The sequence below is a fragment of the Ambystoma mexicanum genome, chromosome 3q (assembly GCF_040938575.1).
Source record: "Ambystoma mexicanum isolate Mex_15411 chromosome 3q, UKY_AmexF1_1, whole genome shotgun sequence".
Lineage (NCBI taxonomy): Eukaryota > Metazoa > Chordata > Amphibia > Caudata > Ambystomatidae > Ambystoma > Ambystoma mexicanum.
The window spans coordinates 801,899,204-801,925,256 of record NC_090926.1 but is presented as its reverse complement, the minus strand read 5'-3'; the positions used below and the strand labels follow the sequence as shown (position 1 = coordinate 801,925,256).

General features: G+C 49.2%; 1 protein-coding gene across 2 annotated transcripts in view; it reads right to left on the bottom strand.

Annotated features, from left to right (window-relative positions):
• The window catches only part of SPATA20 (spermatogenesis associated 20), a 2,241,715-nt gene that overhangs the window by 1,965,001 nt on the left and 250,661 nt on the right, over nucleotides 1–26,053 (bottom strand). For both annotated transcript variants that reach the window (XM_069654894.1, XM_069654895.1), the window contains exon 2: nucleotides 12,321–12,455. In XM_069654894.1, the coding sequence (XP_069510995.1) occupies nucleotides 12,321–12,455 (135 nt within the window). The remainder of the gene's footprint in view (nucleotides 1–12,320; nucleotides 12,456–26,053) is intronic.

Below are 26,053 nucleotides of genomic sequence, written 5' to 3'. Positions count from 1 at the left end.
AGAGTTCACAGGGAGAAAGCAATAGTCATGGTGGTGGTGCCCATGTGGAGGTTGCAAGTGTGCTTTCCAGTCCTGATGGAACTTTCCTCTGATTTCCTGCAGTTACTACCATCAGAGATGCACTCGCTCACGGACCCAGTTGGGTTGTTTCATCACCTGGACGTGAAGGGAGCACTGCCATTGATGGCTTGCAGGGTGTCCGGAGAAGAAGGGCCATGCCTGGAATGACTTTAAGGTTAGTGTAGAGGAATAACACTCCTCTTCTATCTTGTATCCCTATCTACACAGACAACTGCAGCTATGCGTTGCTGCTTATCGCCTGCAAGAAATCTTTCAAGACGGTGGATTCAACCACGATAGCCAGGTGGGCCTGCGAGATCATGCAACAAGAGGGGATCGACTTGATATGTTTCAGGGTCCACTTGGTAAGAGGCGCAATGGCATCTAAGGCATTCACAGTGGGGGCGTCGCTCATAGACATACTGACACTTCATTTTTTATTTCAAGCCAGTCTCATATGTGGTAGAGGCAGTGATACAGAGCTTACAACAAGCATAATGCTCACCTGCGGTCTTAACATAGAATGAAGATTACCCAAGCTTATTAGTATGGGGAGTCTTGATTCCATTAAAGACACGTAGGCGAGCAATACTATCCCACCCATTGCATGCACTGTAATATTTGATTGTTATAACAATTTGATTTTCCCTCTAGGGTAACGGGGCAGTGCATTCTCCCTCCCCAACAGTGTTCTTTCTGCTTGACAGGGAATGACCAGAAGAACGGCTGAACAGGGACGTAGATGTTGTTTTCATTGAAATGTTAAATCCTGAGACAGTTTACCAGGGTCGCTGTTAACTTTCGAGTTGAGTTGCTATAGTTGTGACATTCATGGATTAGTTCAGAGCATCCAAAGAAGAGGAGGAGTTAAGAGACAGGAAGGGCTAAAGGGCTACAGAGACAGGAAGTGCAGAGGACTACAGAAAGGAAGAAGCTAGGGAAATGTTGTTAAAAAAAGAGACCTTTTGTTTATTTTTAGTTTTAAGTGTTGAAACCGCTGAAGAGTAAATTAAAGAAGTTGAAGCATAATGCTCTCCTCTGTGTCTTTAATAGAATCCAAGACTCACCGTGCTAATAATCATGGGTAATCTTCATTGTATAAGCTGCCAGAGCATGCAATACCTAAAGATCAGATTCTGAAAGGAGTGATGCTCTAATTCCATTGAATGCGCATGCTAAACTATCCTAACCTTTTTCAGGATATTTGTCCGAAACCTGATCGACTACAGACAGGCAAGCCCTATATTACAGAGCTAACCTTAGGACTTGAAGCTCCCTAATTGGCACGAGACTGACCTAGTCTGGTTGGAAAATGATTTCTGGTAGCAAAGGACTGGTAATTACACTGCACGCCATACCAGCTGTTAAGTGCACTTGAGCATTAGATGGTGTAAAAGGAACAAGTTACTTACCTGTAACTGTTGTTCTCCAGCATGGGTCTGGCATGGATTCACATGCTCATGAATATTCCCCGTCGTCAGGCTGGAAATCCTCGGTAAAGAAAAAATCAGTATCAGTTTTGTTTCTGATCTGTCTTTCGTAGTAGTAACCAATCAATGATCTCTGCATCATACTGACCACAGCCAATGACTGCCCTCTACCTAAGCCCCGCCTCTAGCAGCCATCTTCAGATTTGGTAGCACGTGAAGTGGTAGTATGACCAAGTGAAGAGCCGCAGAGGGGTAGGCGGGAGGGTTCGCATGTGAATCCATGCCAGACCCATGCTGGAGAACAACAGTTACAGGTAAGTAACCACGGGAGGTGGCAAAGGCTCAACATTAAGCATTACATCAAACTCAACATTAAGCAATTCTTACCTCCTCACCAGGCTCACCTTAGGCAAACAGATTGCGCAGCACTGCTTGGCCGACCCTGGACTCCTCCCTGGAATCCCGATCGACGCAGTAGAATTTCGTGAAGGTGTGCGTCGACCTCCACGTAGCAGCCCTGCAGATGTCCAGCAAGGGCACACCAGATAGGAATGCCGTGGTAGCTGCGATCGCTCTGGTGGAAGGGGCTCTCGGCGGCCAGGCAGCGGTCGGTTTGCCAACCGATGACAGTACATGATACAGCCGGAGAGCCATCTGGAAATGGAGGCCTTTGAGAGAGCCTTCCCCTGATTGACAGGTCCAAAGTTCACAAAAAGTTGTTACGTCTTCCGAAAACACTTTGTGCGGTCCACGTAAAACTTCAACGCTCTAGCCACATCCAGCGAGTGCAAAGTCCTTTCGGCCGGCGACGAAGGCGATGGGAAGAAAACAGGCAACACCAAGGGTTCGTTGAGGTGGAAGTCCGACGGCACCTTGGGCATGAAGGAGTGGTGCGTCCTGAGCACTACCCTCGTGTCGCGAAAAGTCAAGTACGGAGGCTTGCAGGAAAGGGCCTGAATCTCTCCCACTCTTCGTGCGGAGGTGATGGCCACAAGAAACGCTGTTTTCCACGACAAGAACTTCAACGGAGCCGAGTGCAGAGGCTCGAACGGAGGTCCCATGAGCTTGGTCAGCACCACGTTGAGCTCCCACGCCAAGGCCGGAGCCTTCACCGGCGGGAACGATCTGAACAGTCCCTTCATGAATTCTTTCACCAGACGATGAGACCACAAAGACGTCCGCCCCGTGGTTCTGGTGTATCGGGAGATCGCAGCAAGATGAATCTTGATGGACGCGTGCGCCAGTCCAGCCTTGGCCAGCGTCAGAAGGTACGGCAGTACCTGGGGAGCCGTAATCCGTAGAGGGTTAATCTTCTGTGCGTGGCACCAGACAGAGAACCTCTTCCATTTGTGTCCATAGCATTTAAGAGTTGAGGACGCCCTGGCCTTTGCAAAAACCTCTCTGCAGTCGGCCGGTATGTCGTATCCTCCAAACTCTAACGCTGCAGGAGCCAGGCCTGCAAGTTCAGCGACTCCGGGTCGTGATGGAGGATGGCGCCTCCTTCCCTGGAGAGAAGATCCGCGTCCACTGGCAGCTTGATTGACGGGGACGCTGACAAGTCCAGAAGGTCCGGGAACCATATCTGCCTCGGCCACACAGGTGCGATGAGGATCATCCTGCACCGTGACCTCTTTAGCTGGTTGATGAGCCGGATCAGCAATGGCAATGGAGGGAACGCGTATAGAAACAGGCCCTCCCAGGGGAACGAGAAAGCATCGCCCATGCTCCTCGGCTGGGGAAACCTGCTGGCGAACCTCCGGCACTTGGAGTTCATCGCCGTCGCGAACAGATCGATCTGGGGTGTGCACCACCGTCGAAAGAGGCGGTCTACTAGATCCTGTCGTAGTTCCCACTCGTGGCACGAGCGCAGCTCTCTGCTGAGCGAGTCGGCGATGGTGTTTTTTATCCCTGCCAGATGAAACGGCACCAGAAACATCCCTTGGGCTACGGCCCAATGCCACAGATCCTTCGCCTCCCTGGACAGGGCTGGGGATCTGGTACCGCCCTGCTTCCTGATGTAGAACATGGTGGTGGTGTCCTCACCACCTTGCCCTTGAGGGACGGAAGAAAGGACCTGAGGGCCCAAAACACTGCACGGAACTCCAGGACGTTGATATGGAGGGACTTCTCTGTCGGAAGCCAAAGGCCTCTCGCGTGCAGATTTTCGGTGTGTGCTCCCCACCCTTCCAGGGAGGCATCCGTGGTCACTGTCTCCTGGTGGCCGGGGGTCTGGAAGTCCATGCCCGCCGTCAGATGCGCGCGGGTGCCCCACCACCGGATCGCTCGTCGGAAACTCTCGTTGAGTGTGATTCTCTCCTCGAAGCTGCCCGTCGTCTGGATCCAGCGCGCGTCCAGGAACTCCTGCAACGGGCGTATCCGGAGCCTGCACAGGCGGATGAGATAAATGCAAGAAGACATCATTCCGAGGAGGGACTTGATGGACCTCACCCTGGCCGCGTACGCAACTAGCATCCGCTGCACCTTGCCCAAGATGGCCCTCGTCCTTTCCTCCGACGGAGAGGCCAGAAGCGACACTGTGTCGAGCTTCGCTCCCAGAAACAGTGCGTCTTGCGCGGGCACCAGGTGGGACTTGGCGTAGTTTATGGAGAATCCCAGGTCCGTGAGTAGTTGGACGGTCCTTGCCGTGTGCTCCACGGCGAGCTCCTTCGTCTTTGCTCGGATGAGCAAGTCGTCCAGGTAGGGGTAGACGTGGATCCCCTCTCGGCGCAGCTGCGCCGCCACCGGTGCGAGGCACTTGGTGAACACCCTGGGAGCCGACCTCAAACCGAAGGGAAGGGCTCTGAACTGATAGTGACGCCCTTGGACCACGAACCTGAGAAACTTTCGGTGTCCCTTTAGGATGGGAATATGGAAGTAGGCATCCTCCAAATCCAACGACGACAGGAAATCGCCCTCCTCCAGTTGACCCAGGACGTGTTGGAGGGTGACCATCCGGAACTTCTGTGCTTTGATGAATTTGTTCAGTCGTCGTAGGTCCAGGATGGGACGCCATCCTCCCATTTTCTTCACGAGGAAGTATCTTGAGTAAACTCCGGAGCCCCAAAGCCTCTTTGGGACGAGCTCGATGGCGCCCTTCTTGAGCATCGCCTTTACCTCCAAGAGAAGTTGAGGGACGTGATGTTCTTTCCTGGCCACAGGGGGGACGCGCGGGCACCTCTTTAGAAACTCGAGCGCGTGACCCTGAGCTAGGGCGTCCAGCTCCCAACGGTCGGTGGAGATGGACTCCCACACGCTGACGAAGCTCGCCAGCCGGCCTCCCACCGGGGTGCTTCGGTGGGGCCCGACCCCACGGCCGGTTCAGACCTGCTTCGACGAGGCTTTGCCGCCTTGTCCTCCTTGGCGACGACGGCGGAGTCCGCCTGACTTGCCTCGTCCCCTGTAAGCCTCCTGTGACGACAAACGGGCTGCTTGACGGTAGGTGGAAAATCCGCCGATGGAACCTTTGGAGGCACCCTGTTTGCTTCCGCCACTCCGAAAGGGCGGGCGCCGTTGCTGGAGAACCCTAAGAGCCCGGGCCGTCTCCGTGTCCGCCTTGATGGCTTGAAGGGAATCGTCCACTGTTTTCCCAAACAGGTTGTTTCCGTCGAACGGCATGTCCAAGACTCTGGTCTGCACGTCCTGACGGAAGTCAGTAGCCTTAAGCCATCCACGCCGCCAAAGGCGCACGCCGTTGCCCAACTGGCGAAATCCTGTGTCAGCGATGTCCGTCGCAATTGTAATGGCGTGGTCCGACGCCACCTCTCCTTCCTGCAAGATCTCTAGGGCTTCCGCCCTCTTGTCGTCTGGTAGGAAGTCCAGCAGGGGGGCCAGTTTGTACCACAACTCCCTGTCGTAGCGGGCTACGATAGCCAAGGCATTGGCCGCCTTAATCGCCTCTGCGTCCCATCGTATCTAATTTCTTTCCCTCGCCGTCCGGCGGGGAGGTTGACGTAGAGGCCGCGCCCCCCCCGCTTTCTTCCTGGCCGCCGCGGAGACGACCGAGTCCGGGGTCGGCTGTGCGCGAAGGCACAAGGGGGCCGCCTCCGGGACCCGGTACTTCTTCCCTTCTAGCCGGCGTCGTGGATGGGTTCTTGAGGAGGGCGAGGACCTCATCCCAAATATCGTCTAGTAGAGGTACAGCGAGGACCGTCTTTCTCTTGGTCTCGCGCCGTTGATAAAGGAAACCTTCTTTCTTCTTCTCTTTCGGGCAGAGCTGGAAAAGCTCAGATGCCCTGGCGATCATGGAGTGAAACAATCCAATCTCGTCGGGCGGGGAAGCCCAGGTGGGAGGTGACGACGGGAGATCCTCGTCGTAAACCTCGTCGTCTGTACCGTCGCGGCCGTGTCAGTCCCCGTATCATCCCCACGTGTCGTGGACGGGGAGGAGGGTTGAACAGGGCGCGATGGCTGAAAAGGAGGTGGAGGATGAATCCTTCTTCTCTTAGAGGGAGGGCTCCCAGAAGGGCCTGGCTGCGGGTCCCCCGTCGGGAGCGGTTCCTCCGTTGCCGGTAACGGCAGTCTCGTCCTTATCTCCGAGCATAAGGACTGTATAGCCAACAAAATGGCCGCCGAGTTGTCTTGCGGCACTGGTTGAGGGAGATCCGACAGGCGATCAGGAGCCCCATCGGCATCCTCGACGCCCTCGTCGTCTTCCACGTCGGGGTCCCTCCCGACAGGATGGCCTTCTTCCACGCCAGAGCCTTGGCCTAAGACTTCGACCAGCTCCTCCTCAGAGGCTGAGGCCGAGTCCATGACGACATCCTGCCCCCCCTTTTTCTTCTCCGTCGGAGATTTCACGGGGGTCCTGTCGATGGGCATGAAAGAGGACTCCCTCCGCGGTGGCAGGGAGATTCTGGGCCCCGGTGTCGCCACCACTGGTGTAGCCTCCACAGGCTGAGCCAGGGCCGCCGTGACTGTCTCGATAGAGGCTTTGGCCGGATGGATCAAGGCTTTCACCACCTTAGGTGCGCTCACCGCCTTCTCCTTGGAGGGAGGGTCACCACCTCGCTCCCTCTCCGATGGGGCCTTAGGGCACGACCGGGGTCTCTCCAGGAGTTTCGCCGGGTGCTCAGCCTTCCTCTTACCCGAGCCAGAGCGTTGGCTCGTGGTTGATGGCGCCGGGGAGGATGCACCCTGCCTGGGCGCCCGTAGAGCCCGACAGTTCGGCGCTCCCGGTGCCAGCGGACTCGCGGTGCTTGGCCTTCTGTTGGACCCCCATCGCCGGGGCGCCCTCAAAGGTCTTAGAAGACCGCTCGGACTTCTTCTTCTCGCCTGACGGGCTCTTTCCTTCCAGCCAGTTGGCGAGATGTTCATGGCGGTACTTCATGGTCCGCTCCGACATATTGCCGCAAAATGCACAGTCCTCCTCCACGTGCGTCTTGTCTTCATGTAGGCAGTAAAGGCAAAGGGAGTGTTCGTCCTCCTTAAAGACATTCTGAAGCTGACATCCAGGGCAGACCCTGAACAGCTTTCCGGGCGTCGAGCTTCCCTTCTCCTGGGCCATGTCCGAGATGGGCCTGAGAAACTTCTGGAATCCTCCAAAAGCGTGGCTCGACGAAATCTTCACCCTTGAGGGGCGTAGACGAATCCGACACGGGTCCCCGTTGATCGGATGAAGGAACGGTGGAGCTTGAGGCTCTTTTGACCGAAAAAAGAGAAATTTTCTGAGAAAAAACGTGAAAAATAGCACTAACGCTCGAGAGCAATAGCACGAGGATCCCAACACTTGAACATGCGGTATAAATCTGAAGATGGCTGCCAGAGGCGGGGCTTAGGTAGAGGGCAGTCATTGGCTGTGGTCAGTATGACGCAGAGATCAGCGATTGGTTACTACTACGAAAGACAGATCAGAAACAAAACTGATACTGATTCTTTCTTTACCGAGGATTCCCAGCCTGACAACGGGGAATATTCATGAGCATGTGAATCCATGCCAGACCCCATGCTGGAGAACCAAGGGTTCCCAAAGAGCTGTGAAAGAATTATTAAAAGTGGTAGTACATATATTCCCAGTACTGGAAGATCCACAATCGACATGCACGGAACCTGATGCAGAGTCCCCTTACCAAGGTCCAAATATGTTGTAGAACGCTTGAGAAACTGAAGTGCAATTCCCAAACAGAAGCCAGAAGATGGCACTGGATGCACAACGCCACGGCAGCTTCTGTGCATCTCGACAGCGGAACAGGAATGTGTGCACTGAAAACTCCCCTTAAAGCCAGTGGCATATGGCATTAGACTCTTGGTGGGAAAGGGGCAAATTAAAATGTGAATTGAGGCAAATTACAATAAAAATATATATGCATATATATTTTAAATGAAAGCAAAATGTGTGAGGCAAAGACTCATAAGCCTAAAGGAAAAAGAAGCATTTCAATAGAAAGTATTGAAGGGATACAGAAAAACGAAAAAGACCTAAGAAGGAGATGGATACTGTGAGAAGTTGCTCGACCAGATCGCACGGCGAAAAAACATGAATTAGTGGTTGAATTATTAGTAGCAGTAGATATAGGAGTGGGACATCTGGGCATGGATGGGTATCTAGGTATGAAAGTTCAAAATTCCAAAGCTGTAGCTTTTCAATGAAAAGAACGGTGTTCTTGATTGGCGTGCTACATGAATAGGGTTTTCAACAAGTTGGCAAAGAGGGAGAGCGCAGGAAGCAAGAGTATTGCAAAGAGTCTTTGTGGTTTAAATTGAGGATCACACTTTATAATGCCTACATAGTTTACAGACTTGCACAAGAAGATCCTGTTTCTTGCATTCTCAAATTTGCCTTTTGACCCACATCCCCTCAGCCCAGCAAAAACACACAGACAATGCTTCCTTACAAGGTTGTCGGTCCAGAAACAAGGCCGGCACTCTTGTTTCTGGACCATTAAACTATGAGTCTGCCTGCTGGAGCCTCTGTGCCCGACAGGTCAGACCCTGCAGGGCGCAGCGGTCACAGTAGGCAGACCGGTCACGAAAGCGCCAGCACTGTTAGCAACGGTTGGCAACGGTGCCGGAGCTTCTGTGTACCCATAGAGTACTTGTTAGGGAGAATTCTCTGTTTAGGCTGAATTTCCTAACCTAGTGAGTCCCCCAGCAGCTTTGCTGGATTTTTGGGGTTTATTTTTTTTCTCCTGCCAAGAGTGAGACTTTTACCCTCACTCTTGGGCATGATTTGAGTGTGTTTCTTTGACTCTAGATATGTTTAATGGGCTATGGGGTCTTTTACTCATAGGGCTTCATGTGTTTTTGTGATGTGTGTTACACAGCACCCTCAGTGCAGTAACACAGGGGTGTCATAGTGACACCCCAGTATAGACTCCATACCCTGGGACTGACTACTGTCTCCCAGGGCATGTAAAGTCACCATTGACTTTACTAGTCTTGAATTCTGAACAGAACCAGTACAAACCATCATATTGTGGACATACTGGCTGGGGCAATTCCATTGCCCCGGGGTCTGTTAGTAGAGGGGGCACGTCTCCGTCCCCCCTGATCGAGTTTAGGCTGGTGGCAGTGGATACTACTTTTTATATTCAACCGCAAATATTTCTCAGTGGGATTTTCACATTGTTCGAGGCTACTATCTTTATTTATTTAATTACGATAGCCTCTAACATACCACCGGTTTATTTAATTAATATTAATTCTCCGGTTGGTATTTTTTGCCAAAACTCGGTTCTAAAATGGCGTTTGTGTTCTCTTCTGTGACTCCAACCCAAGTCGAGCCCTTTGTTCCACTTTTTGGCGGGCTTCTCCACAGAAGCCCTCCAAAGTGGTGCCACTCTGTCTGGGGTACTTAGGAGGGGTGGAGGGGGATTTAGGCACCCTGGACTGAGTTGCCTAGGCAACTCAAGTCGCACTCCGTCCTGATTGGCCCAAGTGGTGAGCCGGCCGGTTTGAGTGACAGCTAGGCTGAGTGAATTGGGGTTTTCTGCATAAAAGCAGGGCTTTGGGGACTGGAACTTCAGAAGTCGCCACAGGACCTAAGAATCCGATTAGGGAGAAGCTGAGCCGTCCTGCCACGACGACACCACCGGTGGTGCCCTGCTGGACCGTCTCACCACTTTTCCCAACGACAGAGGAGATCTCCCGCCGGAGAGTCTTCTTCCTTTGACTGGTGGGGATAACCAGTTTCACCGTCTTTTCGCCTTCCCGACGCATCTCGTGGCCGCCTTGCCTGTGCCAAGCACCCCAGCAACGGGAATACCACGTTTTACCACGACCGCGAAATAAAGGGTAACACCTTTAACCGGAAAACTCTGCGGCTGGTTTCTTCCCTGGCAGTGCAACAACCTTCATCTTTCCTCCAAGTCGAGATCTTCTCTTCCCCTGGACGACGACGAGACTTGCACCCGCTGCCAGGAACAACTGCCACCGCTGGAGGATCCTTCCCACTTAAGGTACCGTGTCCCGCCTGGCTTCCCTTGCCACCGACTGTACGGGGTAGATTTAGCCCCCGGCTTTCGAACCTGGGTTAGCCGGGGACACCCTGGCTAAACTTTTCTGAGCCTCTCTAAACTCTTTTCGAACTCTCTGCAAGACTTTTTAAGCCTAGTGTAACTGTGTGATCTTGGGCGCTTTTTTGCTCTGCTCTCTCTAAGAGTGGGCCCAGCCTATGTACTTTGGCTCACAAGTGACTTTTGCTCTTCTGCCTTGCTAATAGTGTTCCTAAACCTTAGAGTGGTGTACCTTTCCATATTCTGTCTTTTTCCCTCTCTTCTTCATAAACTTATTGGAGTGCCATCTAGTTAAGCGCTCACCTCTGTATGAAAATAAGTGGTCTTTTACAGTGACTTAGCTGATAAGGAAAAAGGGGTATATATATTCTAATAGTAACTGTGTTTAGAATATTTTACAATAAGAGTGCTGGAGTGTTTCAAACCGTGTGTTTTTAAATAAATAATTATATGCTTTGATACCAAAGCTCTGGTCAGTGTCTCCTTGTATTATTGTGTCTGAGTGCCTATTGTGTATACTTTGCATACTGCCTAACTCTTCTTGAGGGAAGTCTGACTGCTCAGCCACAGCTACCAGGTAAATCTGGGTGGTACAGACTGCTACCAAGTGGGTTTACTGCTAACACCTGTAGTCCTAAATCTTTTGCAGTGTTCCCAAAGGGAACTGCACAGGTTTCTGCCTAACAGTACTACTCTATGGGAATGGGGACTTACATTTTACCAGCGCCTGACTTCCCGGGCCGCCGGATTTAGAATCTCCCGGTGGCACCAGGAAGTCAGTCGTGGGTAAAACGGAGTCCGGCGGCAACCCGCCAGTAAAACTGGCAGGGTTATCACCGGACTCGTAATGAGGTCCAAAGACATGAACAAATATGTCAATTAACCCATCACTAAATTATGCATCTTTCTCTTCATGTTCTTGTCTTGTCTGAATTAACCTAAGATAATAACCAATGAGCCAGGATCCACAGTGTTCGTTCCTTGCTTACACAGAGCAACTCTCAGTGCAAGAATTTCATTTCAAGCAGAGAAGCACAGCGTGGACAGCTTCACTATAATGTATTATGTTTAATTGCTATGTAGGTGAATTATGATGAAACATACTAAAGGCAACATTTACAGTTGTCAATTTATTGTCATAAAATGCTTACACAAAAGTAATAGGAATGAGGGAGTGTTGACAGACATAGGCTCCCATGACGACCCTCTCCATCACTAACCTGCTCATCCTCTAAATTTCAACATGACATTACACAAACTGGCCAGCAAAAAAAAAAAAACACATAGCTGCAGACCCCGACACACATTCAGCAATATACACACCTTGCAGACCAATATAGCACAGTCCATAAAACCACCCACGCCTGCAGGGTGGAACTCATTAGAAAGCAGCTGAGCAGGACAACACTCTGGCTTCCCTCTTACAACAACCACACACATCCTTTACCCAACTCACCTACAACCTTCAAAGTACACCTCTGGTTTTGCATCAAGGCTCTCCCTCACCAATTACAACCATTCTTATCTTTTACATGTGTTTTGTGCTACAATGCCCAAAGAATGGACAGTTAAAATATATTTGGCCTCATTACGAGTCCGGCGGTAACCGGGACCAAAATTCCGGCATGTTACCGCCGGATTCGTATTACCATTCCGCCTCCGTGATTGCCGGAATCACGGGGCATTACAACCCCGGTGACCCGGTAATTTCGGAGGCGGAATTCTGTTAATCCCCATTCCCATGGAGTCCCATAGGACTCCATGGGAATGGGGAAGTGGAAACACTGGCACCATGCTGTAACGGTGCCAGTGTTTTCATGTCCGCCGGCAGGTGGGTGGTGTTAAACCCGCCAGGTCAGACCTGGCGGGAGTGACACCTCCCGCCTGCAGGACTCTTAATCAGCCGGTCCGGAAAGAACGCTGTTGGTGGATTTACCACCACGGTTCTTTCCGGTGGACCGGCAGGGTCGTAATGAGTCCCATTGTATTATTATATACTGGCAGCCTCCTCCAACTGCAGAGAATCAGCAGGTGGTTTCCACAAACACTTGGCCTCACACACCATAGAATTCTGCACACCAAAGTACTTGTATCCCTACACATTTTCATAAGAATTCAAAAGTCTCTCATACCTGAACTATACTTCTTTGAATTCTGAGATGGTAAAAAGGACTGACAAAGAATGTGTGTTCACAAATTCATCAATAAACTCATCAGAGTGGGAGAAATCTTGTAATCAGAATTCTCACCATTTAAGTAAGAACAAGCCAGGCTGTATACCAATTTGCTTTTAGAGGGTCAACAGCATGTATACATTGTTTGAGCAGGATATAAACCTCCTGGATGACAGTCAAAGTGCGACACCAATTACCACACTCACCAGTCGACAGGGTTGTGGGCATGTTGCAGAAGGTATGGTGATTTCTCGTTGATAAGCCGGTTGGCGTGAATGGGCGGGTTTGGGTTTTTCCCCCCTGTGGCCATTCTAATGAGCCTTCCCCAAGGCAGGAACCTCCTGTGAAAACAAACAAAAAAAAATATGAATTTAATCACTTAAACCTCAAACTTTCCTTCAGAATTGATTATCTCAGGGTCTTCTCTGGCAAGGTTTAGCAACATGTTGACTCAAAGTGTCTCATTTATATCAAGCCTCTGGAACGGTTTAAAACGGGTTTAAAACTTGAAATTAAGCCTAATCAAGGGCTAACAAAAACAACAAATGTGTAACATGTCTTTACTCCCGGTGTATACCAGACACAATGCTATCCATTCACTTTTCTCAAGCCTGCGCTAAATACCTTGCTACGTTCAGAGGGACAACAGATTCTACGGCACGTTTTGCAGGGGAAACGTTTATCTCACCATTGAAACGTTAAACCAAGGTAATCAAAAGAATTATTGTAATGTTTGCAGCCGACTTGCATTGCATCACTAACGATAGCTTGCCACTGATAGCCTGACCAGGTGCTCACAAGAAGCAGTCATCCAACAGTGCAGCTGGAGTATCACAAGAGACCTGTTTCAATAATAGGCAAGATGAGGGATGTAATAGAAGGATCCAACCCATCCCTCTCTTATTCGCTGGCGCTCAAGAGGTCCTTCAGGTCATAGAACAACGTTCATAATCATCATGCAGATAAAATGACATTGTGTTACTTAAGGCTGAACTTCAAACATTGAGCTCTATTTCAGTATGTTATCAGTGCATGTGCAGGGGTAACCGGTCCGGATGCACATATTTAAACAGCTGTGAAAAGAAAACCTGTGTCATCATATCTCCCTTGCAGATAAATGTCAGAGAGACAATATCACACAGCTCTGAAATCTGTACTTTCTACTTTTGTTCTTTCATCGCACAGTAGGGATGCACATTTTGTTGAATTATCTATTTGTTAACATACAGCAGGTTCACCTCCGACATTACTTTTGTGGCTAGCGGATGATGGGTCCGGGGGCACAATGCAGAGAATCCCCTGGTGATCCTCACTTGGTCTTAGTCTGAGGGCAGAGAACAGCCATATGGCACAAACTAGGGGTTTTTAGAGACAACCTATATACCTGTAGAGCAGAGGGGGCGAGGCCTGGTGCTCATGGCGTGAGGAAACAGGAACACTGTGCTCCGGCCGAGTTGCTGTAACCCGATCCTGCAGAGGTGCCTGTAAAGCACCATGATCCTAAAAGAATTCATCAGAGTGAAGCAGCAGCGATACCAGCTTCATACTGGGTAATCTCCAGGGAAATCGGTTAGGGGAACTGAGAGAAAACCAATCCGCGCTCCGACCCCATCTCCCCCAGCGCGTTGCACAAGATGGCGGACGCTATCTCACCCAGAGCCACTAGGCGGAGACCAGCAGCCCGCTGCCAAAGCATTGCAGTGCGGGACATCTAATCAGACAACACAACCCGCCAAGGGCGCGAAATGGCGGAGGAGACAGGAAAGACACCCAACAAACAACACCCGAGCCTTACCCCAACGCCAGCAGGAAGCGCGAGCCGCCACCGAGCCCCAAGCTGCGGACAGCCAACAAGCAGGAAGAAAGAGGCACACGCGGAGTCAGGTAGAGGCACCCTGAGACGGCCGCCTGCACCTGAGAGGAACCGGAGCAACTGCACCGCGGCGAAAAGCAGGAAGGATCCCACCCAACGGAGCTCCGTGCTAGTAGGTGAAGCGGGAGTGAAATGAGAGATCGGCTGGCCACCCCCCCTTCTCCCTAAGACAACGTCGAAGGGCAGGGAGACCCGCCGTGAGGGCCCCACAGCAGACCAGTAGTTCAAGGTGAGCCAAGGCAGTGGGGGCGGCAGGGGACCCGAGGTGTTACTAAACAGTAGACCACACTGATACAGGGCATTCGGGCTGGCTCACAGTGGCACTAACACCGGGTAACGCAACTGAGAACAATGAGAAACTCTAAACGCTGACCCCATCCCCACGTGCCCTCACACCCCCAAGAAACACTCTATATTGAACCGCTACGCAACCTCTCCCACCAAACACTCCGCTTGAACAGAAAGGAGAATAGCACTATATGAACTGGATCCGGCAACTTCTATCCAGCAACTACCATAACCTACAACGCTCCCTCCTACAGACTCTCCCAAACTAGGGGCATGAATGACAATCCCCCCACAACATAACTAAGAGGTGCATTGGGGATCAACCCTACAACTAAAACAATCACAAGCAACCTAAAAGCATAAACCGCAAGCTACAGACCTCATCAAAACTGAAAAGCATGACAGGACCCAAAGGCACTGCCCACGGCCCACCTAAAAGAAAGGGACAACACCACAATGTCCTCCTCCAGGAACAAAGGGAAGTCCTCCACAATGGACACCTTCATCACTACCAAGTCACAAGCGAAAACACACATGTCAACCCCCGACACCGAAAGCCACCAGAAGATTGAAGGGGCTGGCAAAGACAACCAAGTACTAGAGGCCATAGCCGCACTAAAGACATTTATAGAGACTAAAATAGAAGAAGTAAAGTCTGACATGCAGCTTATGCGTCAAGACGCCCAAAACCTCGCTGAGAGAGTCACTATAGCAGAAACGTCCCTCCAGGAAACAGCTGAGGATACCACAGACCTTAAGGCCCGAATGGCCGAACTGGAATAAAAAGTGATCATGCTAGAGGGCCGATCCGAAGAGGCTGAAGGGCGCGCAAGGTGCAGTAACGTACAGATACTTACAGTATCCGAAGATACGGAGGGACCAAACCCGACATCCTACATTGAAACCTTGATACAGCAGGAAATAGGAGCAGGTCAACTAATGCATGGTTTCGCTGTGGAAATGGCACATACATCTCTCCAAAAGAAACCACCATTGGGCTCATATCCCCGCCCAATAATTGCGAAGATCCTCAACTTTCAGGATAGGGAAACCATACTAAAATACTCCAGGGCGGGGGGGTGATAGAGCGAGATAACTCCAAGATCGCCATCTACCCCGACTACACGCCCTCGGTGCAAAGAGCGAGAAATTAATTTGTCCCAATAAAAGCCAGGCTCAGACAACTAAACCTAATGTACATGTTACTATATCTATCCAGGCTGAAGGTGATATACAAGGGCCGCGCAATATTCTTGGAAACTCCAGCTGCCGCCACCATGTGGATGGAGCACAACAACTTTGCAGAAGGAGGAGAGACACCCTCCCAAGGAGACCGGAGCTAAAACAGCAAAGCAACAAGAATAGCATCTACACCCCAACTTTGAACCACAAAGTCAGACGAAACCATAGAAGCGACAGGGACACCAAGCAGCCAAAAAACAGCGTAATGGTTATGGAACTCGCCCGGCCTCCTCAGGCGAGCACACAGCACTAAACCACAAACAACAGTGCAGGCCTGTTGCCAGCACGACCACACTCGCGTTCGAAACCCAGGATGGGAATGGATGGCACGAGGGCGCCTGAGCACCGCGACGGAAATGCAGTCGCTGGGCGCACCAGCTACAGTTATGTTTTTTGTTTTGTTCGTAACACAGCCCTCGACCTGCGAACAACAAAAATTAACAGCGTTAGACACAGATCCAAAGAAGACGGTGGATCAGAAGAGGGAGCCGAGAACCAGAAAGGGCAGCCAACCCAAGAACCCAACCGGGGCCGAGACACAAAAACCCCCAGGGACCAACAATGGCAGCACAACTCAGGGTAATTACATGGAATGTGAGAGGAATGGGGACATACTTAAGGAGGAACAGAATCCAATCCTTCTTCCGAAGAAAGAAGATATCGATCGCATTACTCCAAGAGACCCACCTAACGGCGGAAGCAATGGCAAAGCTAACTGAATGCTGGGGAGGCCAGGGTGGAGGTGCACACTACTCTAAATACGCACGAGGAGTATACACGTGGGTGAACCCAGAAACACCATTCCAACTAATGGGAATGGAAGCGGACAAAGAAGGCAGATACCTGATAATGTGGGGCTTAATCGAACATGTCAAAATATGCATAGTTCTCCTACTTCCCCCACCATGGCATACCCATGCGCCTCAAGCAACTATGTGCCAAAATGACCCACCACAGAGATCGAACCTTCATATGGGGGGAGGGGGGAGACTTCAACTGTGTTAAAGGTGGAACCACTGACAGGTCCAAACCATCACAACAACCAAAAACACAGCCTCACACGCGCTGACCATCACAATAGACCATCTGGACTTGGCAGATGTATGGAGAGAATTACACCCCTCCGAAAGATGCTACTCTTATTACTCGGCACCCCACAGCCTACACACCAGAATAGATTACCTATTCATTAATAGAAAACAACTAATGTACGCGGAATCCGCCGAATACTTAGGCAGATCGATCTCGGACCACTCCCCCTTAGTCATGCAATGGAAGATTAGGGGCCCCCGGGCCTCAATCCCGATGTGGAGAATTCCCACTGAGGCCCTTGCTGATCAAGCATTTAACGAAAACAGTGGAGAAAAACTTGAAGAATACATACGCTTACACAAGGGCACAGTGGACATATGGAGCACCCTATGGGAAGCCTTGAAAGTGGTAACGCGAGGCGAAATCATAGCGGGAGCCGGAGGTGTTCAGAAACAACTAACAAGAGAACTAGAGGGCATGGAAAGCGAGATAAAACTGATAGAAGACAATCCCTCGAGCACCAATTAGAATTAATAAAAACTGAAGGAGATCAGAAACAACTGCCGAACAGCCTGGGAAAGACTGGCCAAGTTTGATTTCACAACACGCACTAGAGCACATAAAGAAGCTGACAAACCAGGTAGACTGCTGGCATGGCTGTGCAAACAAGAACACCCGAGACACCTACCGACGAGATTAGAGACAAAAATGGAGTAACACATAGGACACAATCAGCGATCAACTACGCCTTCACAGAGTTCTACTCCGAGCTATACGCTCATAACACAAGGGTACCAAGAGAAGACATTAAGGCCACCTTGGAAGAGATAGAGCTCCCCAAATTAACCAAGGAGCAAAGACACATGCAAAACCCGAGGGAGTGACGGCCTCCCGCCGGAATTCTACAAAGCTTATGAATCAACCTTAACCCCAATACTACACAAAGTATTTCAGGAAGCATGCGAAGCAGGAACTATATCTGGAAGTATGAGAGAAACACTCGTAATCCCAATGTTCAAGTCAAACAAACTTGCAAGCGACTGTGACTCGTACCGCACTCTGGCAATGTAAAATTACGATAGCAAGATCCTAACCACCATATTAGCCAAGAGACTTGCCGGGGTAGTGGGATCTCTAGTCCACAAAGACCAAAATGGGGTTGTGCCAGGTTGAAATACCACAGCTAACGTGCAGAGACTCCAACATGTCATGGCACAGACGCTGGGAAGCAATGAAGACAAGGCGGTGCTATCCCTAGACGCCATCAAGGCGTTTGACTCTATATTTTGGGAATGGCTAATCGAGACTCTTAGGGGATTCGGGTTTGGCGAAAGCTTTGTGAGATGGGTCAAAGTACTATACAACGCCCCTGTGGCAAGAGTGAAGACTGGAAAAGTGGTGTCGAAGGCCTGGGCGATACAGAGAGGCACTAGGCAGGGATGTCCGCTATCGGCGATGCTGTACATACTGGGGCTGGAGCCAATAGCCATCTACTTCAGGAAGCAACTTTTCGATGCAGGGATAAAGGTGGGCACAAACTACAACATAATCTCATTATACGCCAACGACGTGCTACTATACCTAAGAGACCCCCAATTAAATGCTCCGACAGCACTCGACATAATGAACAACTTTGCATGATACTAAGGGATACAATTCAGCAAACAGAAATCCTCTGCATTTCCACTAGCAGGACCCAGAGGAGTAAAAGAAGCAGACCTACCCAAGGTAGGAATCAAGTAGCAGCCAGAAACGTTCCGATACCTGGGGATCAACATAAAACATACGCCAGAGCTCACACACGACTGCAACACAGAGGCAGTGATGAAATGGATACGTAACTATGAAATTCTGGTCCAAGCTACCGCTATCCATGATGGGCAGAGCCTCCATCAGAAAGATGATCATACTCCAAAGATTCTTATACTACTTCACAAACGTATGCTACTACATCAAACCGCCCTTCTTCAAAAAGCTGGAAGCTCTGTTAAAGGAATTCTTATGGGGTGCGACCTGTCATAAATTACCCATCCACATACTGTCACTAACGCACAAAGAAGGAGGGATCCAACTACCTGATCTTAAAAAATACTATCTGGTGTCCCAGCTCAGCCATGTCACGAAGTGGATATCAGACGACCAATCAGCAGAAATAGGGCTACCACAACACCAGATAACCCCAACGTTCCCCAAAGAAGCATTATGGAGCCCTTTCATCGACCCACTAAGCATCCCCATGATAGTGAGACTAGGCAAACAAGTGTGGAACAAGACGAGCTCGATGCTCAGACTACACCATCCATATTCACCAGAAACCCCCATAATGGTGGATGTATGCACAAACCTCAACGACCTACAGGCGATGAGATACTGGGAAAAAGTTGGACTGTACACCTGGGGGGACATGTTCAATGATGGAACCATCAGAGACTTCGAATCTCTCCACACACAGAAAGGACTGGCAAAAGGCCAGTTTCGATGGTACCAGAGAGTCAAACACACCGCAAAAAAGAAATGGAGCATATGGCCTGATGAACCACCACCGAACCCCCTACTGCAAGAAATGCACGACCTAAGTGATGGCTGGAAACCCATATCCAGATTATACAACCGAATAGCGGACAGACCCAACCCCGGCAGTACGCCACTAAAAGAGAGATGGGAGAAAGACCTGGGCACAATCATGACCAAAAACGAATGGGAGAGAGCGCTAATCTACCCGAAAGAGGTGTCAAGAAAAGCCAGATTCAGGCTCATACAGCTGAATATCCTATACAGGACTTACATGACCCCGCACAGGGTAGCCAGCTTCAACAAACAAGCCCGATCGCAAGGTCCCTGGTGCAGTAACGAAGGTGCAGACATGATATGATCCACATGTACTGGACCTGCCACAAGGCGGAAGGCTTTTGGACCAAAGTTGAACAGACTTGTAGGAAGGCGGAAGTGAATAGATTCGAATGGACTCTGAAAGAATGTCTATTAGGAACATTCTCCAGACCAAGCAAATACAAACATATTATAAAGCTAATGGACATGGTGTGCATCCTTGTAAAGAGAGCGATAGCGATGGCATGGAAATTGCCTAAAGGACCGAGATATGAAGCTTGGATCAAGGAGGTGGAGAGATGGACAGAGGCAGAAACCCGCGCCTGGAATGCAGGAATCACCAGAACGGACGTGGACATAAACGACACTTTCGAATCATGGAAAGCCCTAATAAGAGACAACCTTCTCGGCAGATCACAAACTCCCATGAACCCATTAACACAGCATGACAAAACCGCAACACAAACTGGACTACGCATCCCATTTAGCCCCTTCCAAGCCAGAATTCTCAAACCTTGCAACATCACACCACATTAAGGAAAAGCGGCAAAAGAGGAAACAGGAACCGATTTCAATACAACGCAGCCAGAGGACAGTTACTGTTAAATGTTGTTTAATGTTTATAGACTGTTAACTAAAGAGCAAGAACACTGCATCATAATCACGCCTTATCATAGCACATGTGATTCTGTAAACTTGTTAAGAAATGCCAATAAAATACTTTTAAAAAAATACCTGTGGAGCAGAAACTATATTGGATCAGAGAAGTTGGCTCTTCCCAACCCCAAAGAACAGAGCTTTCACTTCCACTAAAGCTTGTGACTCGGTAGCCAGGGCTTTCATGTTTTAGAGAATCGAAGTGGGCGAGCAGGACCTGTACACTCAGGTTACTTCTCACATGGGTAAAAATGCCATCTAAATTCTATCTACATTTACATAAGGGAGAAAGTGTACCAGAATTAGGAAGGGAAACCAGTTAACAAGTTAACCAGTCATCCATTGTACAAGGCCTCCACCATCATACAGTTAAGACCCGATAAGCCCAGAGAGTCTATAAGAAGTGCAAGGTTAGGGCAAAACTGGGAGAGGGCCAACCAAGAGGCAGGGAGAATAACCATCCCTATGGCCCACATAAGAACTGGAAGACAACCTCAGGGATGGGGCCCACCAGTAAATTCCTACACCAGCTGCCTTAAGATCCACATCTGAGTTCCAGTTCCACATGGGGAGACTGGAAGGCAGGGCCGGGGTGTTGCAGGCAAATAGAAGACGGATCAGGAAGGGGGATGAGCCATCCAAAACTCCACACTACAAGCCACCCAAAGGGCCAGAGACCAAAAGCCAATCCCTACCGAGCTGACATAACTGTGTCCCCTTTTATCAGAGAGAGGTGGTAAGCGGGCCTGAAACCCTATAAACATCTAAGGGCTCAATCTGTGAGTGAACGTGGTTGGAGTAGGAGCTGGAGACCAGGGACAGAAACCAGCAGCGAGAGAGAGAAGGAGGCCCTGAAGCTGGAGCAGAGCCCAAGAGGTTGAAGGATAGTTCAAGAAGGCTTGTCCACGCTGGCACCTGGTAGGTGGAAAAAGTACCAAATAATTAACTTGAGGAGCCAAGAGAAGTGAAACTTTTCACTCTATCAAGTGGAAGTTGATAGAGAGTGAAGTAGTGTTGGTAAAGATAGCAAAGTTGACCTGGCAGAATGCTGTGCTGAAAGGGATGAGCAAGGGGATGGAGAGAAAGTTCTGCCAGTTGTGCCCAAAGAGATGAACAAGGTGACAGCAAAAGAGATATGGAGAGTGAGGAAGTTTTTGCCAGAAGGGGTGAAAAAGCTCATAGGAAAGTCTGGTAAGTGAAGTCAGTTGGGGCCAAAAGGGTGAAGGTGATCAGATTCAGTGATAAAGCGATCCAAAAGGGGTGAACAAGGTGATCAGAAAGTGGAGTGGTGGCAAACCTGCCTACATCTCTCATAGTACTGCCTCTCTATAGAACCCTGGCCCTCTCAACTTCTTTTCCCCAGACTTGATAGTTCTCCTCGAGTCACTTCCAACTGACATTCTCAGTGTTATACCGGGGGACTGTATCTTTCCCAAGCCCTCCACAGCCACCCGCCTTGAACTTAACTCCCTCCTATCTGACCACTCCCACTACTCCTTGCAGGACCAGCCTACCAGCTGCAGTGGGAACTCCCTTGACTTGGTTTTTCTCTGTGCTGGACTCTACTCTTTTGACCTCCCCATTAACTCCTCTGATCACTTCATTATTGGCATGAAAATCTTGGTACTTTTCAATAATCAAAATGAAATTCATGCAATACTGTTCTATTTACTGAGATTTCTCAGACTTTTGCAATGCATTTATGAATCCCTTTCACCACACTATACTGCTTGCTGATTAACACCTTACTGTCCTCAGCCCTGGATCGCAGATGCAGACCTTCAACATGCATCTTGAGCCACGACACTGGTGCAGACCACTGGCCCCCACCCTACACCTTCCTGCCCTAACCTATACACTGGACTCTTCCAAATCCTCCTACTTTACAAGCCTAATCTCTTCCCTTCGCAATCACCCCAGCACACTTGAATCTACCCTACAAATTTTGCTCACACCTCCCAAGTCAATATGGATAGCCTCCTCCCTTTCTGCTAATTACTTTGCTCACTACATTTCCTCTAAAATCTCTGAAATGTGTGGTACTCACAGACCTCCCCTCGCTCCCACCCACGTCCTCCTCCTGTCCACCACCTCTCCCGTGCCCATGCTACCCTCAACAACCTATCCCCTACCTCTCCCAAATTAGCACCCATCCTTTGTAGCGCTGACTGATCTTGCGCTCCTTTTGACCCATTTGCTCATTGTAAGGTCAAAGACTGAGGGTCTAATTCACAGAAATGTTTTATAAAATGGCGCAATCCCATTGGAAAATGTTCAGTGAATCAGTCCCTTACTCTTAGTTACCCGCCATTCTCTATGACCTCTTAAACCTCTCTTCGCTGTCTCCTTCAAATCTGCAACTGTCCTACCCTTTAAAAAAAAAAAATCCTCTCATTTCCCAAACTTCCCTGGCACACTATCATCCAGATTTCCTCCTACCCCATTATTCAAAGGTCCTTAAGTAGTTGGCCTGCAACCAGATAACTATGTTGAGGATAATGGCCTGGGTGATTCATCTCATTCTTATTTCCACAGTACACACTCTTCCTACACTGCACTCATTTATGTCTGCACTTTTCTCTCTGATGCTTGTCACTCCAAACTCTCTTCTATACTCCTTTTGGGCCCCTCTGCCGCTTCCCACACTGTGAACCATTTCTCTCACCACATCACTCTACAGGAGCTTGGGTTTCGCAGATCTGCTCTTACTTGGATCGTCTCCAACGTGGAAGCTCACTCCCTTACTGGAATTTGCAAATCTCTGACCCACCCATCACCCTGTAGGCATCCCCAAAGGATCAGTTCTTGGATCTTTGCTCTTTCCTCTATATACCGCTCAACGAGGAAGACTTATCTAGTCCTTTGGCTTTTGCTATCACCTCTTTGCTGATAACATTCAAATCTTTTTCTCCTTTCCCTTCTTCACCCTAACCACCTGAGGACGGATTGCCAACTATGTCAGTCTAATTCGCCACTGGATGGCTCTCCACTGCCAACAGCTGAACTCTTAAAAAAAGCAAGTCATCTTTTTCCCAGTTTATAATCCCATCATCCACGCTCCTATCTCCTTTCCATCTGAACTAGCTGCTCTATCGCCCCTGGCTCGCAACCTTTGAGACCTCTTTGAAAGAGATCTCTGCCTGCAACAATTCACACTATCACGGCCTCTGATGCTTGTATTAATCATCTCAACATCCAGAAAATGTGTCAAATTCTTAAATTACTCGCCACTTTACGAAAACTAATCTCTACCATCATGCTCAGAAAACTCAACAACTGCTCAAGCCTATTCCTTGGCCTTCCTCTCTACTTCTACCTGTAAACAAGGTCCTCACGACAACCTACCGAATTCATGTGCCACTGCTACCTGCAGAAACCATACTGGTTGGATCTCCATGCACAAAGAATCCCTTTCAAGTTCCTTCTCCTAGTCTAAAATCTATCAATGGCATTGCGCCTAAGTAAAGGTTTGATTGTATCTCTGTCAACTCACCATCTAATTTCCCCTGCTCCTCTGCACTCAACCTGACTGTCCCATGCGCACTCAATGCCTCCTCTCACTTCCGCTCTTTCTCTGTACTCACCCCACTTGATTGAAGCCCATTGCCATCACAATCAAAGCCAGCCTGACTGCGAATGCCTCCCCCATCTGTAAATGTGTTCTGATAAGTCATTTCTGATTGAAATTGACATCGCCATTCTTCCAATAAACACAAGTACAAATAGGACCCCAGTGAGAGAATTACCCAAAGGCATAAAAAGGGTGATAACGAGAATAGAGTATGGTAGAAATAGTATATAGACAAGAGGAGAAGAAAAGAGCACTGGAGGAGAGAGACAGAGATGTTGGAATATCTAACAGCAGGGCTGGAGACACTGAATAGGGGAACATTAGAGGAGTGAGGAAGCAAGGGTCTGGAGAGAAATGGGGCTGAAGAAACCCCTGGTCGAGAACAGTAGTGCACCATCCCCTCCCACTAGTCTCCCTAGAACCACACCCCAGACTCTCTGGAGTGCCACAACAAACGCTCATGGCCCTTATTCCTAGGCTACTAAAGAGCAAGGACTACCTAGGGTTTAAGGACCGGGGGGCTGGCTACGCGAGTAGAGAGGAGGAATTCTCAACTACAGTATGAAACAGCAAACATCTCAGAACAAGGCCTAAAGAAAAGAAGACAAGAAGGAAAGAGGAGATGTTCCAGTCAGACCAGCATGCCTAAAACAACAATGTCTCTGGGAGAAAGGAAACCCTCAGACTTTGGAAAATCAAAGAGACTTTGTGTTAAGACCCCCTTTGTGCTCCCAGGAGGTGTGCATCCAATGCCACCCGACCCTGAGAGACATTGTGACCATCAAGTTTTTCTGAACTTTTATTTGGGACTACTGGGATAGCCTAACACTTTTCAGTCGTACTCTAGGCCTTCCCAATGTATTACTTTGCCCCTGCACTGTACAAATACCCAATACATCATGTTATATTTAAGTTATTGAGTGTGTCTGGTCGTTTAATCCTCCTCACCTACTTACAAAAGCACCTTCTCCCGGATATTCCTATTTGGGGGACACTTCTCTACCCTCTACGTAGCACACCTGAGAGTGAATCACAATATGTGACTTTTCCCAATGGGGTGGCTGTGGTACATGCTGCAGAGGTGGACATAGAAAACTGGATGAGATATGGGGGCTCCTCAATAAAGTCTCCAAGTGTTAGCCTTAGCAAGGGTTTGTTTTCCCTTAGCCCCCAGCAGTCCCCACTCTCCACTTTGACCCCTCAAAAGTGACCATGTTGCACCACCATCCCGCTGACTCCCTCATCCTCTCAATAATCCGTGCACACACACAGTATGAGTGTGGTTAAATGCATGAGTGGTGCAACACACATGGTTATGATTAATTCAAAGCCTTCAAGCAATCACCATTCAGTTTTGCTTAACTCGCCCTGAATGGGACTGGCACGCCCAAACATGCTGTGTTTATAGATAAAAGCTACACCTCACTGATGATGCCCAGTGAGGATGAAACTTATCTGGGGATTGCTTCTGGTCTTCTGCATAAGAGATGTGGCCAAAAACGACATTGTTTATTACTGTACCTCTGTGCCTCTCCCACTCCACCAGCTCCCTCTTCGTCTCTCCGTACGTTTCTCTCATCCTCCTCCTTCTCTCCTATTACGGATGCTGATACAGTGCACCATCCCACTTCTGCTGTTACTGATCCTCTCCCTTCTATCTTAATTCCTAAAGTTTGCCCTCATCTTATTTCATAGCTTTCTTCTTTTTTTAATCCATCTCTCCAATCTTTGGACTTTCCTTCGATTTTCAAGCATGCCATGATTCTTGCAATGCTTAAAAAATCTTCACATGACCCTTCTCTTCCTTCTAATTTCCGACCCTATATCTCTCCTTCTATATCTTTCTAAACCCTTGAAGCACATGGTCTATTCTCAGGTTTCCTCACATATTAACTGTAATGCCCTTCTTCGACTAATCTGGTTTCTGGCCCTATCACTCCACTGAGACGGAGAGCCGTCTCAATGGAGGGATAGGGCCGGAAATCTTTCTAAAAGGAGAGCCTTTCTGTTACAAACTCTCTTCTCTCAGCTCGCTCCTCTCAACACTCCTCTCTACTGGTACTTTTAGATCTATCGGCTGCCTTCAATACCGTTGACCACTCCCTTCTACTCCTTTCTCATGACTCTCTCGGCTTCAAAAACTCTGTTCTTCTTTGGTTCATATCTTTACAATCGGAACATACTCTGTTTCTTGGACGGGTAATTCCTGGCCTACTTTTCCTCTCCATCACGGTGTACTCCAAGTATCACACTTGAGCCCTCTCTTGTTCTTTATATACACTATCCTTCTTGCTTGTATTGTCTCTTCATTTGGTCGTTCACATCACTTTATGCGGATGACACCTCTATCCTTCTCACACCTGTTATTCAAGACACTAACTCTGTTTGCTCGCTATTCAGTCTTGGATGACCAACCATTCACTTTTATCTGAATCCCTCTAATACTG